The 17300-nt window shown below is 47.9% G+C and overlaps 1 protein-coding gene across 2 annotated transcripts in view; it reads left to right on the forward strand.

Annotated features, from left to right (window-relative positions):
• Positions 1-17300, forward strand: part of GRAMD1A (GRAM domain containing 1A) — a 679043-nt gene that overhangs the window by 645413 nt on the left and 16330 nt on the right. For both annotated transcript variants that reach the window (XM_069201060.1, XM_069201061.1), the window contains exon 18: positions 13250-13370. In XM_069201060.1, the coding sequence (XP_069057161.1) occupies positions 13250-13370 (121 nt within the window). The remainder of the gene's footprint in view (positions 1-13249; positions 13371-17300) is intronic.

Below are 17300 nucleotides of genomic sequence, written 5' to 3' on the forward strand. Positions count from 1 at the left end.
CGGGGAAACCTCCACTTGGGCAAGGGAGAGGGACTCCTGGGGGTCACTTCTCCAGTGAAAGTCCGGTCCTTCAGGTCCTGGGGGCTGCGGGTGCAGGGTCTCTCCCAGGCGTCGGGACTTTAGGTTCAAAGAGTCGCGGTCAGGGGAAGCCTCGGGATTCCCTCTGCAGGCGGCGCTGTGGGGGCTCAGGGGGGACAGGTTTTGGTACTCACAGTATCAGAGTAGTCCTGGGGTCCCTCCTGAGGTGTCGGATCTCCACCAGCCGAGTCGGGGTCGCCGGGTGCAGTGTTGCAAGTCTCACGCTTCTTGCGGGGAGCTTGCAGGGTTCTTTAAAGCTGCTGGAAACAAAGTTGCAGCTTCTCTTGGAGCAGGTCCGCTGTCCTCGGGAGTTTCTTGTCTTTTCGAAGCCGGGGCAGTCCTCAGAGGATGTCGAGGTCGCTGGTCCCTTTGGAAGGCGTCGCTGGAGCAGGATCTTTGGAAGGCAGGAGACAGGCCGGTGAGTTTCTGGAGCCAAGGCAGTTGTCGTCTTCTGGTCTTCCTCTGCAGGGGTTTTTCAGCTAGGCAGTCCTTCTTCTTGTAGTTGCAGGAATCTAATTTTCTAGGGTTCAGGGTAGCCCTTAAATACTAAATTTAAGGGCGTGTTTAGGTCTGGGGGGTTAGTAGCCAATGGCTACTAGCCCTGAGGGTGGGTACACCCTCTTTGTGCCTCCTCCCAAGGGGAGGGGGTCACAATCCTAACCCTATTGGGGGAATCCTCCATCTGCAAGATGGAGGATTTCTAAAAGTTAGAGTCACTTCAGCTCAGGACACCTTAGGGGCTGTCCTGACTGGCCAGTGACTCCTCCTTGTTTTTCTCATTATTTTCTCCGGCCTTGCCGCCAAAAGTGGGGCCTGGCCGGAGGGGGCGGGCAACTCCACTAGCTGGAGTGTCCTGCTGGGTTGGCACAAAGGAGGTGAGCCTTTGAGGCTCACCGCCAGGTGTGACAATTCCTGCCTGGGAGAGGTGTTAGCATCTCCACCCAGTGCAGGCTTTGTTACTGGCCTCAGAGTGACAAAGGCACTCTCCCCATGGGGCCAGCAACATGTCTCGGTTTGTGGCAGGCTGCTAAAACTAGTCAGCCTACACAGATAGTCGGTTAAGTTTCAGGGGGCACCTCTAAGGTGCCCTCTGTGGTGTATTTCTCAATAAAATGTACACTGGCATCAGTGTGCATTTATTGTGCTGAGAAGTTTGATACCAAACTTCCCAGTTTTCAGTGTAGCCATTATGGTGCTGTGGAGTTCGTGTTTGACAAACTCCCAGACCATATACTCTTATGGCTACCCTGCACTTACAATGTCTAAGGTTTTGTTTAGACACTGTAGGGGTACCATGCTCATGCACTGGTACCCTCACCTATGGTATAGTGCACCCTGCCTTAGGGCTGTAAGGCCTGCTAGAGGGGTGTCTTACCTATACTGCATAGGCAGTGAGAGGCTGGCATGGCACCCTGAGGGGAGTGCCATGTCGACTTACTCGTTTTGTCCTCACTAGCACACACAAGCTGGCAAGCAGTGTGTCTGTGCTGAGTGAGAGGTCTCCAGGGTGGCATAAGACATGCTGCAGCCCTTAGAGACCTTCCTTGGCATCAGGGCCCTTGGTACTAGAAGTACCAGTTACAAGGGACTTATCTGGATGCCAGGGTCTGCCAATTGTGGATACAAAAGTACAGGTTAGGGAAAGAACACTGGTGCTGGGGCCTGGTTAGCAGGCCTCAGCACACTTTCAATTGTAAACATAGCATCAGCAAAGGCAAAAAGTCAGGGGGCAACCATGCCAAGGAGGCATTTCCTTACACAACCCCCCCCCCAAACGAAAGAGGATGAGACTAACCTTTCCCAAGAGAGTCTTCATTTTCTAAGTGGAAGAACCTGGAAAGGCCATCTGCATTGGCATGGGCAGTCCCAGGTCTGTGTTCCACTATAAAGTCCATTCCCTGTAGGGAGATGGACCACCTCAACAGTTTAGGATTTTCACCTTTCATTTGCATCAGCCATTTGAGAGGTCTGTGGTCAGTTTGAACTAGGAAGTGAGTCCCAAAGAGGTATGGTCTCAGCTTCTTCAGGGACCAAACCACAGCAAAGGCCTCCCTCTCAATGGCACTCCAACGCTGCTCCCTGGGGAGTAACCTCCTGCTAATGAAAGCAACAGGCTGGTCAAGGCCATCATCATTTGTTTGGGACAAAACTGCCCCTATCCCATGTTCAGAGGCATCAGTCTGCACAATGAACTGCTTAGAATAATCTGGAGCTTTGAGAACTGGTGCTGAGCACATTGCCTGTTTCAGGGTGTCAAAGGCCTGTTGGCATTCCACAGTCCAGTTTACTTTCTTGGGCATTTTCTTGGAGGTGAGTTCAGTGAGGGCTGTCACAATGGATCCATATCCCTTCACAAACCTCCTGTAGTACCCAGTCAAGCCAAGGAATGCCCTGACTTGAGTCTGGGTTTTTGGAGCTACCCAGTCCAGAATAGTCTGGATCTTGGGTTGGAGTGGCTGAACTTGGCCTCCACCTACAAGGTGTCCCAAGTAAACCACAGTTCCCTGCCCTATCTGGCATTTGGATGCCTTGATAGAGAGGCCTGCAGATTGCAGAGCCTTCAAAACCTTCCTCAGGTGGACCAGGTGATCCTGCCAGGTGGAGCTAAAGACAGCAATATCATCAAGATAAGCTGTGCTAAAGGACTCCAAGCCAGCAAGGACTTGATTCACCAACCTTTGGAAGGTGGCAGGGGCATTCTTTAAACCAAAGGGCATAACAGTAAACTGATAATGCCCATCAGGTGTGGAGAATGCTGTCTTTTCTTTTGCTCCAGGTGCCATTTTTATTTGCCAGTACCCTGCTGTCAAGTCAAAGGTACTTAGAAATTTGGCAGCACCTAATTTATCAATGAGCTCATCAGCTCTTGGAATTGGATGAGCATCTGTCTTGGTGACAGAATTGAGCCCTCTGTAGTCCACACAAAACCTCATCTCTTTCTTTCCATCTTTGGTGTGAGGTTTGGGGACTAAGACCACTGGGCTAGCCCAGGGGCTGTCAGAGCGCTCAATTACTCCCAATTCCAGCATCTTGTGGACTTCCACCTTGATGCTTTCTTTAACATGGTCAGACTGCCTAAAGATTTTGTTCTTGACAGGCATGCTGTCTCCTGTGTCCACATCATGGGTACACAGGTGGGTCTGACCAGGGGTTAAGGAGAAGAGTTCAGGAAACTGTTGTAGGACTCTCCTACAATCAGCTTGCTGTTGGCCAGAGAGGGTGTCTGAGTAGATCACTCCATCTACTGTGCCATCTTTTGGGTCTGATGACAGAAGATCAGGGAGAGGTTCACTCTCTGCTTCCTGATCCTCATCTGTTACCATCAACAGATTCACATCAGCCCTGTCATGGAAGAGCTTAAGGCGGTTCACATGGATCACCCTCTTGGGGCTCCTGCTTGTGCCCAGGTCCACCAAGTAGGTGACCTGACTCTTCCTTTCTAGTACTGGGTAAGGGCCACTCCATTTGTCCTGGAGTGCCCTGGGAGCCACAGGCTCCAGAACCCAGACTTTCTGCCCTGGTTGGAACTCAACCAGTGCAGCCTTTTGGTCATACCAAAACTTCTGGAGCTGTTGGCTGGCCTCAAGGTTTTTGGTTGCCTTTTCCATGTACTCTGCCATTCTAGAGCGAAGGCCAAGTACATAGTCCACTATGTCCTGTTTAGGCTCATGGAGAGGTCTCTCCCAGCCTTCTTTAACAAGGGCAAGTGGTCCCCTTACAGGATGACCAAACAGAAGTTCAAAGGGTGAGAATCCTACTCCCTTCTGTGGCACCTCTCTGTAAGCGAAAAGCAGACATGGCAAGAGGACATCCCATCTCCTTTTGAGCTTTTCTGGGAGCCCCATGATCATGCCTTTTAATGTCTTGTTGAATCTCTCAACCAAGCCATTAGTTTGGGGATGGTATGGTGTAGTGAATTTATAAGTCACTCCACACTCATTCCACATGTGCTTTAGGTATGCTGACATGAAGTTGGTACCTCTGTCAGACACCACCTCCTTAGGGAAACCCACTCTGGTAAAGATACCAATGAGGGCCTTGGCTACTGCAGGGGCAGTAGTCGACCTAAGGGGAATAGCTTCAGGATACCTGGTAGCATGATCCACTACTACCAGGATATACATATTTCCTGAGGCTGTGGGAGGTTCTAGTGGACCAACTATGTCCACACCCACTCTTTCAAAGGGCACCCCCACCACTGGAAGTGGAATGAGGGGGGCCTTTGGATGCCCACCTGTCTTACCACTGGCTTGACAGGTGGGGCAGGAGAGGCAAAACTCCTTAACCATGTTGGACATATTGGGCCAGTAGAAGTGGTTGACTAACCTCTCCCACGTCTTGGTTTGTCCCAAATGTCCAGCAAGGGGAATGTCATGGGCCAATGTTAGGATGAACTTCCTGAACAGCTGAGGCACTACCACTCTCCTAGTGGCACCAGGTTTGGGGTCTCTGGCCTCAGTGTACAGGAGTCCATCTTCCCAATAGACCCTATGCGTTCCATTTTTCTTGCCTTTGGACTCTTCAGCAGCTTGCTGCCTAAGGCCTTCAAGAGAGGGACAGGTTTCTTGTCCCTTACACAGCTCCTCCCTTGAGGGTCCCCCTGGGCCTAAGAGCTCAACCTGATAAGGTTCAAGCTCCAAAGGCTCAGTTCCCTCAGAGGGCAGAACTTCTTCCTGAGAAGAGAGGTTCCCTTTCTTTTGCTGTGTTGCAGTTGGTTTCCCAACTGACTTTCCTGTTCTCTTGGTAGGCTGGGCCATTCTTCCAGACTCCAGCTCTACTTGTTCACCCTGTGCCTTGCATTGTGCTCTTGTTTTCACACACACCAGTTCAGGGATACCCAGCATTGCTGCATGGGTTTTTAGTTCTACCTCAGCCCATGCTGAGGACTCCAGGTCATTTCCAAGCAGACAGTCCACTGGGATATTTGAGGAGACCACCACCTGTTTCAGGCCATTGACCCCTCCCCATTCTAAAGTAACCATTGCCATGGGATGTACTTTTCTCTGATTGTCAGCGTTGGTGACTGTGTAAGTTTTTCCAGTCAGGTATTGGCCAGGGGAAACCAGTTTCTCTGTCACCATGGTGACACTGGCACCTGTATCCCTCAGGCCCTCTATTCTAGTCCCATTAATTAAGAGTTGCTGTCTGTATTTTTGCATGTTAGGCGGCCAGACAGCTAGTGTGGCTAAATCCACCCCACCCTCAGAAACTAGAGTAGCTTCAGTGTGGACCCTGATTTGCTCTGGGCACACTGTTGATCCCACTTGGAGACTAGCCATACCAGTGTTACCTGGATGGGAGTTTGGAGTGGAACCTTTCTTGGGACAGGCCTTGTCTCCAGTTTGGTGTCCATGCTGTTTACAGCTATGACACCAGGCCTTTTTGGGATCAAAGTTTTTACCCTTGTACCCATTGGTTTGTGAAGAGGCTCTGGGCCCACCCTCCTGTGCAGGTTTTTGGGGGCCTGTAGAAGACTCTTTACTATTTTTAGTTTTGGTTGTCTCATCACCCTTCCCCTGGGGAGTCTTTGTGACCCCTTTCTTTTGGTCACCCCCTGTTGAAGTCTTGGACACCCTTGTCTTGACCCAATGGTCCGCCTTCTTTCCCAATTCTTGGGGAGAAATTGGTCCTAGGTCTACCAGATGCTGATGCAGTTTATCATTGAAACAATTACTTAACAGGTGTTCTTTCACAAATAAATTGTACAGCCCATCATAATTACTTACACCACTGCCTTGAATCCAACCATCTAGTGTTTTCACTGAGTAGTCTACAAAGTCAACCCAGGTCTGGCTCGAGGATTTTTGAGCCCCCCTGAATCTAATCCTATACTCCTCAGTGGAGAATCCAAAGCCCTCAATCAGGGTACCCTTCATGAGGTCATAAGATTCTGCATCTTGTCCAGAGAGTGTGAGGAGTCTATCCCTACACTTTCCTGTGAACATTTCCCAAAGGAGAGCACCCCAGTGAGATTTGTTCACTTTTCTGGTTACACAAGCCCTCTCAAAAGCTGTGAACCATTTGGTGATGTCATCACCATCTTCATATTTAGTTACAATCCCTTTGGGGATTTTCAACATGTCAGGAGAATCTCTGACCCTATTTATATTGCTGCCACCATTGATGGGTCCTAGGCCCATCTCTTGTCTTTCCCTCTCTATGGCTAGGATCTGCCTTTCCAAAGCCAATCTTTTGGCCATCCTGGCTAACTGGATGTCCTCTTCACTGGAGTTATCCTCAGTGATTTCAGAGTTGTTGGTCCCTCCTGTGAGGGAACCAGCATCTCTGACTATTATTTGTGGAGTCAGGGCTTGAGAAGCCCTGCTCTCCCTAAGTAGGACTGGAGGGGGGGAATTTCCCTCCAAGTCACTATCTTCATCCTCTGAGTTGCCATCCTCAGAGGGGTTGGCCTTTTCAAACTCTGCCAAAAGCTCCTGGAGCTGTACTTTGGTAGGTTTGGGGCCCATTGCTATTTTCTTTAGTTTACAGAGTGACCTTAGCTCTCTCATCTGTAGATGGAGGTAAGGTGTGGTGTCGAGTTCCACCACAGTCACATCTGTGCTAGACATTTTGCTTCTAAAAGTTGGAATACTTTTTAAGAATCTAAAACTGGTTCTAGAATCTAATTCAAACTTTTACAAACTTTTACACTCTAAAAGAAATGCTAAACAGGATCTAACACAAGGCCCTAGCAGGTCTTTTAAGAATTTAGAAAACTTTTCAAATTGCAAAAATCAATTTCTAATGACAATTTTGGAATTTGTCGTGTGATCAGGTATTGGCTGAGTAGTCCAGCAAATGCAAAGTCTTGTACCCCACCGCTGATCCACCAATGTAGGAAGTTGGCTCTGTATGTGCTATTTCGAAGTAAGGAATAGCATGCACAGAGTCCAAGGGTTCCCCTTAGAGGTAAAATAGTGGTAAAAATAGATAATACTAATGCTCTATTTTGTGGTAGTGTGGTCGAGCAGTAGGCTTATCCAAGGAGTAGTGTTAAGCATTTGTTGTACATACACATAGACAATAAATGAGGTACACACACTCAGAGACAAATCCAGCCAATAGGTTTTTATATAGAAAAATATCTTTTCTTAGTTTATTTTAAGAACCACAGGTTCAAATTCTACATGTAATATCTCCTTCGAAAGGTATTGCAGGTAAGTACTTTAGGAACTTCAAATCATCAAAATTGCATGTATACTTTTCAAGTTATTCACAAATAGCTGTTTTAAAAGTGGACACTTAGTGCAATTTTCACAGTTCCTAGGGGAGGTAAGTATTGGTTAGGTTAACCAGGTAAGTAAGACACTTACAGGGCTTAGTTCTTGGTCCAAGGTAGCCCACCGTTGGGGGTTCAGAGCAACCCCAAAGGCACCACACCAGCAGCTCAGGGCCGGTCAGGTGCAGAGTTCAAAGTGGTGCCCAAAACACATAGGCTAGAATGGAGAGAAGGGGGTGCCCCGGTTCCGGTCTGTTTGCAGGTAAGTACCCGCGTCTTCGGAGGGCAGACCAGGGGGGTTTTGTAGGGCACCGGGGGGGACACAAGTCCACACAGAAATTTCACCCTCAGCAGCGCGGGGGCGGCCGGGTGCAGTGTAGGAACAGGCGTCGGGTTCGCAATGTTAGTCTATGAGAGATCTCGGGATCTCTTCAGCGCTGCAGGCAGGCAAGGGGGGGATTCCTCGGGGAAACCTCCACTTGGGCAAGGGAGAGGGACTCCTGGGGGTCACTTCTCCAGTGAAAGTCCGGTCCTTCAGGTCCTGGGGGCTGCGGGTGCAGGGTCTCTCCCAGGCGTCGGGACTTTAGGTTCAAAGAGTCGCGGTCAGGGGAAGCCTCGGGATTCCCTCTGCAGGCGGCGCTGTGGGGGCTCAGGGGGGACAGGTTTTGGTACTCACAGTATCAGAGTAGTCCTGGGGTCCCTCCTGAGGTGTCGGATCTCCACCAGCCGAGTCGGGGTCGCCGGGTGCAGTGTTGCAAGTCTCACGCTTCTTGCGGGGAGCTTGCAGGGTTCTTTAAAGCTGCTGGAAACAAAGTTGCAGCTTCTCTTGGAGCAGGTCCGCTGTCCTCGGGAGTTTCTTGTCTTTTCGAAGCCGGGGCAGTCCTCAGAGGATGTCGAGGTCGCTGGTCCCTTTGGAAGGCGTCGCTGGAGCAGGATCTTTGGAAGGCAGGAGACAGGCCGGTGAGTTTCTGGAGCCAAGGCAGTTGTCGTCTTCTGGTCTTCCTCTGCAGGGGTTTTTCAGCTAGGCAGTCCTTCTTCTTGTAGTTGCAGGAATCTAATTTTCTAGGGTTCAGGGTAGCCCTTAAATACTAAATTTAAGGGCGTGTTTAGGTCTGGGGGGTTAGTAGCCAATGGCTACTAGCCCTGAGGGTGGGTACACCCTCTTTGTGCCTCCTCCCAAGGGGAGGGGGTCACAATCCTAACCCTATTGGGGGAATCCTCCATCTGCAAGATGGAGGATTTCTAAAAGTTAGAGTCACTTCAGCTCAGGACACCTTAGGGGCTGTCCTGACTGGCCAGTGACTCCTCCTTGTTTTTCTCATTATTTTCTCCGGCCTTGCCGCCAAAAGTGGGGCCTGGCCGGAGGGGGCGGGCAACTCCACTAGCTGGAGTGTCCTGCTGGGTTGGCACAAAGGAGGTGAGCCTTTGAGGCTCACCGCCAGGTGTGACAATTCCTGCCTGGGAGAGGTGTTAGCATCTCCACCCAGTGCAGGCTTTGTTACTGGCCTCAGAGTGACAAAGGCACTCTCCCCATGGGGCCAGCAACATGTCTCGGTTTGTGGCAGGCTGCTAAAACTAGTCAGCCTACACAGATAGTCGGTTAAGTTTCAGGGGGCACCTCTAAGGTGCCCTCTGTGGTGTATTTCTCAATAAAATGTACACTGGCATCAGTGTGCATTTATTGTGCTGAGAAGTTTGATACCAAACTTCCCAGTTTTCAGTGTAGCCATTATGGTGCTGTGGAGTTCGTGTTTGACAAACTCCCAGACCATATACTCTTATGGCTACCCTGCACTTACAATGTCTAAGGTTTTGTTTAGACACTGTAGGGGTACCATGCTCATGCACTGGTACCCTCACCTATGGTATAGTGCACCCTGCCTTAGGGCTGTAAGGCCTGCTAGAGGGGTGTCTTACCTATACTGCATAGGCAGTGAGAGGCTGGCATGGCACCCTGAGGGGAGTGCCATGTCGACTTACTCGTTTTGTCCTCACTAGCACACACAAGCTGGCAAGCAGTGTGTCTGTGCTGAGTGAGAGGTCTCCAGGGTGGCATAAGACATGCTGCAGCCCTTAGAGACCTTCCTTGGCATCAGGGCCCTTGGTACTAGAAGTACCAGTTACAAGGGACTTATCTGGATGCCAGGGTCTGCCAATTGTGGATACAAAAGTACAGGTTAGGGAAAGAACACTGGTGCTGGGGCCTGGTTAGCAGGCCTCAGCACACTTTCAATTGTAAACATAGCATCAGCAAAGGCAAAAAGTCAGGGGGCAACCATGCCAAGGAGGCATTTCCTTACATACAGCGACTGATGCCACGAACAGATGTACACTGGGTAAGTGACATTTTCATTACGTGGCTTGGGAGGGGTAGCCTCCCCAAGCCACTGGTATGCTTTGAAAGTGCTCTCCTCACATAAACTGGTTTCCAGCAGCCCAGGGACCCCTGATCCCTGCTCTGGCACGAAACTGGACAATAGAAAGGGGAGTTACCACTCCCCTGACCATCACCACCCCAGGACTGTTGCCCAGAGCTCCTCCAGGTGACCACTTGATCCTGCCATCTTTAAACCAAGATGGGCAGAGGCCTCGGGGAGCATCTGAGTGACCAGGTCAGGCATGTGACATCACAGCCCCCGCCTGATAGGTCCTCACCCTGCTAGGTGACCAGTCCCCCTTTTAGGGCTATCTAGGGACTCCATCTTGTTGGGTCCTTAGATTCATATGCAGGATTCCAGCAGGACTTCTCTGCAACATTTACTTCAACTTCTGGCCACTTGAACCGCAACTGGACTTCACAGGAACCTACAATCTGCAGCTCCAGCCACAACTTTGCTGTGCCACATAGTTTCTCTGGCTCCTTCCAGCAACTGCAACATTTCCCCGTCTGTGCATCCTCTGAGGGTGGCAAGTCTTTAGTCTGCACTAAGAAGCAAGAAGGAATCTACCTTGGAGTGAAGAAGTCACTCCCCTGCATCCGCAGGCACCAACTGCAACGACGATCGGCTGTGTAGGTCCTCTCTCCTGCAACTCTGCGTGGATCCTGCAACACAGATGGTGGTCTTGAGTGGTCCCCTTGGTCCTCTCTACCACTGTCCAACTTTGGAGGTGGTGAGTCTTTGCCTCTCCTTGCAGAACAGTACCCCTGTGCACCGCGACTCTTTCAGCTACCAAGGCTTGTTGGCTCTTCTTCCAAGGGATGTTCAGGCTCCGTGTAACCCTGGCCTCTAGCACTCTTCTCTGCAACGCATAGTCTCCTGCCTGCTGCTCCAGCGAGGTGGGACACCTTTCCAGGTGTGCTGAGTGGGCCTCCATGCGATTCCTGTGCCTGCTGTATGTGAGTTGCCTGTGGGGGATGCATCCTTGACTTCTGACTCTCCTCACTGCTGAGGGTCGCCTGGGACTCCTTTCCTTGGGTTGAGTCCCCTCAGACAATCCTGGTCCCAGCAGCTCTGCAACTTTTCTTCTGCAACTCTTGCCTTTGCCAAGGCTTGTTGGTGGTGTTTCCACACCACTGACGGACTGCAACTCTTCTTCCGACGTGGGACATCGACTGCATCTCTTCTGGAAATCTTCCTCTGCTCCTGTACTGCAGAGTCAACTCCTGGTCTTCACTGTCGTCCTGGTCCTGCATCTCCAGATGGGTGGGTAGTGGCTCCTGCCCCAACCGGACACTCCAGCTGGAACTGGAGTTGGTCCCCTTCATTTGCAGGTCCTCTTCTGTCTGGATCTGTCTTTTGTCTCTTCCAGTCTTGATTGCTTCTTGCACAGACCTTTTCCAAAGTTTATCTGTGGGTTTGGGAAAAACCAGGTACTTACCTCATCTCTACTGGTCGCTGGGGGGCAATGTGGTGCTTACCTTTTGGGGATCCTAGTTCCTCCAGCTCCCCTCTACAGATTTCACTTACTTGGGTGGGGGTTTAACTTTAGCATTCTATTTTCTATAGCATATGGTTTGGTCTCCCCCTTGGGTCTCTGTTTAGTGTTATTTCACTGTTTTCTATTACTTTCTATGCCCATTCCTGATTCCTAAGGTGTATATAATAGTGTGTTTACTCCCCTGCTAGTAGAGTATTGCTTATAAAGTATTTTAGTATTTGTGTCACTAAAATAAAATAAATTTATTTTTGTAACACTGTGTAGTTCTTTCATATGTGTAAGTGTTATTGCATAAGCTTTGCATGTCTCCTAGATAAGCCTTGGCTGCTCGCCTACAGCTACCTCTAGAGAGCCTGGCTTCCTAGACACTGACTACACCTCACTAATAGGGGATAACTGGACCTGGTATAGGGTCATAACACCATAGGTGCTCACCACTCACCAGGCCAGCTTCCTACACCAAGTTCATACTGAGAGACTTATTCTTAGAACAGACCTCAAATGTATTCCTTAGGTGATCACTCTCAGACTCTGTAGTAGAAAGGGCTATTCACATTCTAAATGGCTAAAAGAGCATTAGAGCACTACATTGACTGAACCAAACCTTTTCATAAAACTTAACAGCTGTGTGTTCCTTTTCCTAAACCTCGTAAAGCTAACCCATATCAAAAGCTGGCATAGCTAGATGGATTCTCAAGTGTATCCAGACATGCTACCTTAAAGCCAGAGGGGTTCTCCCTACTGTTCCTAGGCCACATTGTACTTGGAATTCGAGGCAACCATGGCATTTCTAGGGAATAGTGCCATAGCTGGCATCTGGAAAGCAGCTGCACGGTCAACTTCACTCACTTCTACTTAACACTGTTGTGTGAATATTATTGCCCATCAACATGCTAAAGTTGGGCAGAAAGTATTAAAACTCTGTTCCAGAAACTGACTAGCCACCACTTTGGGGGCTACTGCTTTGCAGTTTATGCATAGCATGTGTATTTATAGCCATCCATGTTATGAACGGAATATGTTGCTTAACCTGTAAGCCTTGGACGTGGCTTATAGGGATGTAGATTCACATGTGACCACCCTCCTCCATGGAGTCAGTGTGTTGCTTGCACATCTCTGTAACCTTCAGTAAATATATTACTTTATATAGTGTTTGCCTTACCACCATGTTCTTGCCTCTAACCACTCCTTCCTTACACTTATCCTCTGTGTGGAAAACAACCTAACAATGGAGTTGGTGCCCAGTGCACATTCCTTCTAAGGGTGGATTGACAGTATATATTGTGACTTGAAGCTTCATTTAACAAAAGGAACTGGCAACATCTGATCTCAACATTAGATGGCAGGAGTATGCAGAGCATATGAATCTACAGCCCTACAAGTTACGATCAGATGCTTACAGGTAAGTAACATATTCCTTGCTTTTCGGAGCCACGGGGCTTCACTTTCTTTGTCATAGAGCACCTAGGTTTTGTGAGGGCAAGAACATGATTGAAAACCTTCTGTGAGAGTGGAAGAGGTTTCTGCCCAAGATGGTTTGCAGTTAAATTCAAAGTAGTCCTCCTGTTTCAAATCCATATTCTGTTTCCCTGAAAATATCTGTCCTCTTCAGATTCTGTTTTCCACCATTGGGTTCAAAAGTATTACAGGTGGGTAATGTTTTCCTTATGCCTCAGATATAAGTGAGGGCATATGTATCTAGGGCAAAACATAATTTTAAGATTAATAATCCTAATAACATTTATACAGGTGGTAAATTACTACACAAAAAACAGAGTAAGCATTGATTATAAACATTTATAGTATTTGCATGGAGACTTGGAGTATTGTTATTAATTTTGTGATTTAGGACAACAGAAATGTTAGGTGGGGTTTAGGCTGGTATTAGAGTATAAGGAATTGGTACTTGTCAGAGATTCTGGTTTGAGTTCTCGGAATTTGTACTGTCTGCCCTCAAGCAGCCTAATTTCAGGAATATTACTTTGGTCACTAGACTTGGATGAGGGCTTTGCAAGGTTTCAGTTTTTCCACCCATATATTTAAACAATGTTCTGTTTTTATGACCCTGTACAGGAAGTTTCCACAGACGTCTGCTGAGTGGGCGGAGATGCTTGAGCTGCAGAAGCAGTTTCATAGCGTAGAGGTGCAGAAATGGAAACAGATCCTGAAGGCATCAGTAGAACTACTGGATGAGGTATAGCAAAAAGGAGTGGAAGCTGGAAGGGACAAAAGCAGTGAGAAATTTGAAATGAGGGTGGGCCTTTTCTGTCAGTATCTTCTAGATAGCCATCATCCATGAGATGGACAAATGTGACTTCCAACAAATAGTCTCCTATTCATCTTCCTCCAGAGACCACTGCTGGGCTATTTATCTCCAAATCTCAGAGCTCCATATCGCGAACTATCGTACAGGTGTCCTGGCCTGATCATAGTATGGTTTATTTTGTCTTTATATTTGAGATTAAACTAAAGCTTAACCACCTGACCATAATCTAGTGTCCATAGAATAAACTGGTTTAAATCAAGCCATGATACATTTACTCACCCTTAGATAATCATTGATTAACCTTAATTCTCCTGGAGTGGCAAGGTCCTTGAAGGCATGTTGCCCACTTAGTCAAACAAAATGGAAACATTGCAGAAAAATATTGATTATGCAGCGTGACCCTCTTCTCAATTCAGATGCTTTGTAGTATTCTGCCATCTAGTGTTTGGGTCAGAAATTCTGTTTTAGTATTTATCTTGTATTTGTGGGTGCCCACCATAGACGGGTCTATAATGTTGGACATAATCCCCAAAAGCCTCAGTAGGATGTTGGACATAATCCCACTAATCTTCCACACGTAGCCTCCATTTTTAGTTCCTTTTTTCTTCTTTTGGTTTAAAAGTAAAAAAAACATAGCAACCCATATTGGGAATGTGACGTACAAACATTCCAGAGGCGAACATCAGGACTGAAACAGTATGCATTTGAATAGGATACCCCATGGGCGGTAGAGCAAAGGACAGCAGGTTTTTCTGGGTATAACTTTGACTGTAGAAGGGTTAGATAATGTACCTTCAAAGGGTGCTGTTCCACTTTAAGGATTTTTAGCACTTTTGCATGTAAACAAAAAAACACATTAAAGTCTGCCCAAAGTGCCAGTAAAAATTTGCACAGATGGATTCACAAGGTAAGCGATGCAATATCAGTTTCCCCAAGGACAGTTAGTCCGAGGACTGTGGCCATTTAACTGAGGACTCTAAAGCTCAGAGAGAAACAAAGGTGGGCACATAATGCTGTTTGGCAGATTACGAAAATTGAGGAGGGATTCGACACCCTAGAGCATACTGAGGAGGCAATGGGGGACATATTTAATATTGTGATGTGGAGCACACAAGTTGCAGAGACACAGATTTAACCAATACCGTATTGAAAAACGTTCTTTTGGTGCTAGAAAAGCACAAGCGAAAAATGTCTCCAAAAGAAAAGCCTTTGGAGGTTAAAACAACAGATACCAGCAAGGTAAAAACTAAGCCCTTGACTCTGAAAAACACAGATGGAGAAAATAAAAGGGCAAAGGACTTGTTACACAGATAAAAAAACAATACCAGTGAAAAGGTAAAACCATGAGACATTGGCAGAAGCCTGTGGATGAGGATCAGAGGAAGGTGCAGAATAAGCAGTTTGACAGTCAACACTGAAGGGGAAGCCCTTGATATTGAATGCAGAAACGGATACTTGAGTTCAAAATGGTGGAAAAAGAAGGAATTTGAGTTGGGTGCTTTATAGGGCTCTTAAAAGTAAAATGGGATGGAAAAATCAAGAGAGACGGCGGTAGAGAAATCAATCAATCAATTCCTGTAAAACTCAGCTGATCACCCATGAGGGTATCCAGGCGCAGGGTTGCTGGGCTTTGTCGAAGAGTCAGGTCCTGATACTCTTCCTGAAGTCCGGCAATGAGGGTGATGTTTGGAGGGAGAAGGCGTTCCAGGACTTGCAGAGGTGGGCAAAGGAGCAGCGTCCGCTCTCGCGGGTATGTGTGAAGGCGAGGGAGGTAAAGCGAAAGATTCTGGATGGTTGGTGGAAGTTCAGGCTGTGGTTCACGTATGCTGGTCCTTAATCGTGGAGGGATTTGTAGGCATGTGTCACTATCTTGAATTGGTATCTTTTCTGGTTGAGGAGCCAGTGGAGGTTTCTCAGGTGTGGGTCTGTTTAGGCAGGTTGAGAATCAGCCTGGCTGTTGATTTCTATAGCATCTGAAGCCTTTTCATGAGTTCAGTGGTGGTTCCTTTGTACAGTGCATTGCCGTAGTCCAGCCGGCTGGAGATCAAGGCTTGCAGGAGTGTTTTTCTTATGTTTCTTTTGCTTATGGGGTGCCATTCAAAGATTCTTCAAAGCATGCAAAGGGTCTGAAAGCAGGCGGAGGAGACTGCGTTGATCTGTTGTTTCTTTGTGAGTTTGCTGTCCAGGATGATACGCAGGTGTCTGTATGTGGTCTTTGATATTTTGGCAGTGGGTCCGAGTTCAGCGGGCCACCAGGTGTTGTCAAAGGGGGAGGTGTAGTTGCCAAAGATCAGCACTTCAGACTTGTCAGTGTTGAGCTTCAGATAGTTGGCCTTCATCCAGTATGCAACATTCTTAATGCAGTGTGGAAATTGATCTTAGTGGTTGTGGGGTCTGCTGAGAGTGAGAGGATTAGGTGGATCTCATCGGCATAGGATGTATTGTTGAGATTGTGGGTTCTGATGATGTTGGCTAGTGGTGTCATGTAGGCGTTGAAGAGGGTGGAGCTGAGGGATGAACCTTGAGGGACACCAGAGATGGTGCTATTGGGCTCAGCGGTGGAGGGAGGTAGGCGGATTCGCTGCGTTTGTCCCACGAGGAATGATGCAATCCATCTGAGTGTGTCTCCCTTGATCCCGATCTGGTGCAGTGTCTTGATGAGTGTGTGGTGGGATATGGTGTCGAAAGCTGCAGAGGTTGAGGAGGCTCAGGGCTGCTGATTCTCCCCTGTCAAGTAGGGTGCAGATGTCTTCTTTGGCAGTGATCAGGGCTGTCTTAGGTCTGTAGTTGGTACAGAAACCAGATTGGGAGGCGTCTAGTAGGTTGTTTCTCTCCAAGTGTTCGGTGAGTTGTCGTTTGATGGCCTTCTCCAGGGCTTAGTCAAGGAAAGGCAGCAGCGAGATGAAGCAGTAGTTCTGGAGTTTGCTAGAGTCAGCGGAGGGTTTCTTTAGGAGAGGTCTGACTTGTGCATGCTTGCATGCGACTGGAAAGGTGGCTGTGGTGAATAAATGCGACTGGAAAGGTGGCTGTGGTGAATAAATGTGTTGAGGATGGTGGTGAATTTCTGGCTGATTTTCTTACTGCTTAAGTTGAAGAGGCGTTGGGGGCAGGGGTCAATGGGGGCTCCCGAGTGAATGGAGTTCATGATGGCCATGGTTTTCGGTGTGGTGAGCTGTTCCCATGCGGTGAGATACTGGTCGGGGGAGGCTTCCATGGGAGTGAGGAGACTTTTGAGGTCAGTAGGTTAGGGCTTGAAGTTCCTGTAGATGGTGGATATCTTGTGGAAGTGATTCGCTAGAGCTTTGCAGAGTTCCTGTGGAGAAGTAGTGTTCTCTTTGGCTGTTGGGCAGGAGAACTCTGACAATGGTGAAGATTTCCTTGGTGTGGAACTGCGTCTGTTAGTAACAGTTTTTCTGTGGGTGTTGCATATGTAGTCGTTGATGTTGAGATATTGTTGTGTTCCTGGAGGTTCTTTAACGTGCAGGTTTGTGACGTATACTGTACACAACTCTTGGTGCTGAGATTGTACTGTTCGCTTAAGTTCTTAAGAAGTTGTAGGAAGTTGGCTCTGTATGTGCTATTTCAAAGTAAGGAATAGCATGCACAGAGTCCAAGGGTTCCCCTTAGAGGTAAGATAGTGGCAAAAAGAGATAATACTAATGCTCTATTTTGTGGTAGTGTGGTCGAGCAGTAGGCTTATCCAAGGAGTAGTGTTAAGCATTTGTTGTACATACACATAGACAATAAATGAGGTACACACACTCAGAGACAAATCCAGCCAATAGGTTTTTGTATAGAAAAATATCTTTTCTTAGTTTATTTTAAGAACCACAGGTTCAAATTCTACATGTAATATCT

The sequence above is a fragment of the Pleurodeles waltl genome, chromosome 7, assembly GCF_031143425.1.
Source record: "Pleurodeles waltl isolate 20211129_DDA chromosome 7, aPleWal1.hap1.20221129, whole genome shotgun sequence".
Classification (NCBI taxonomy): domain Eukaryota; kingdom Metazoa; phylum Chordata; class Amphibia; order Caudata; family Salamandridae; genus Pleurodeles; species Pleurodeles waltl.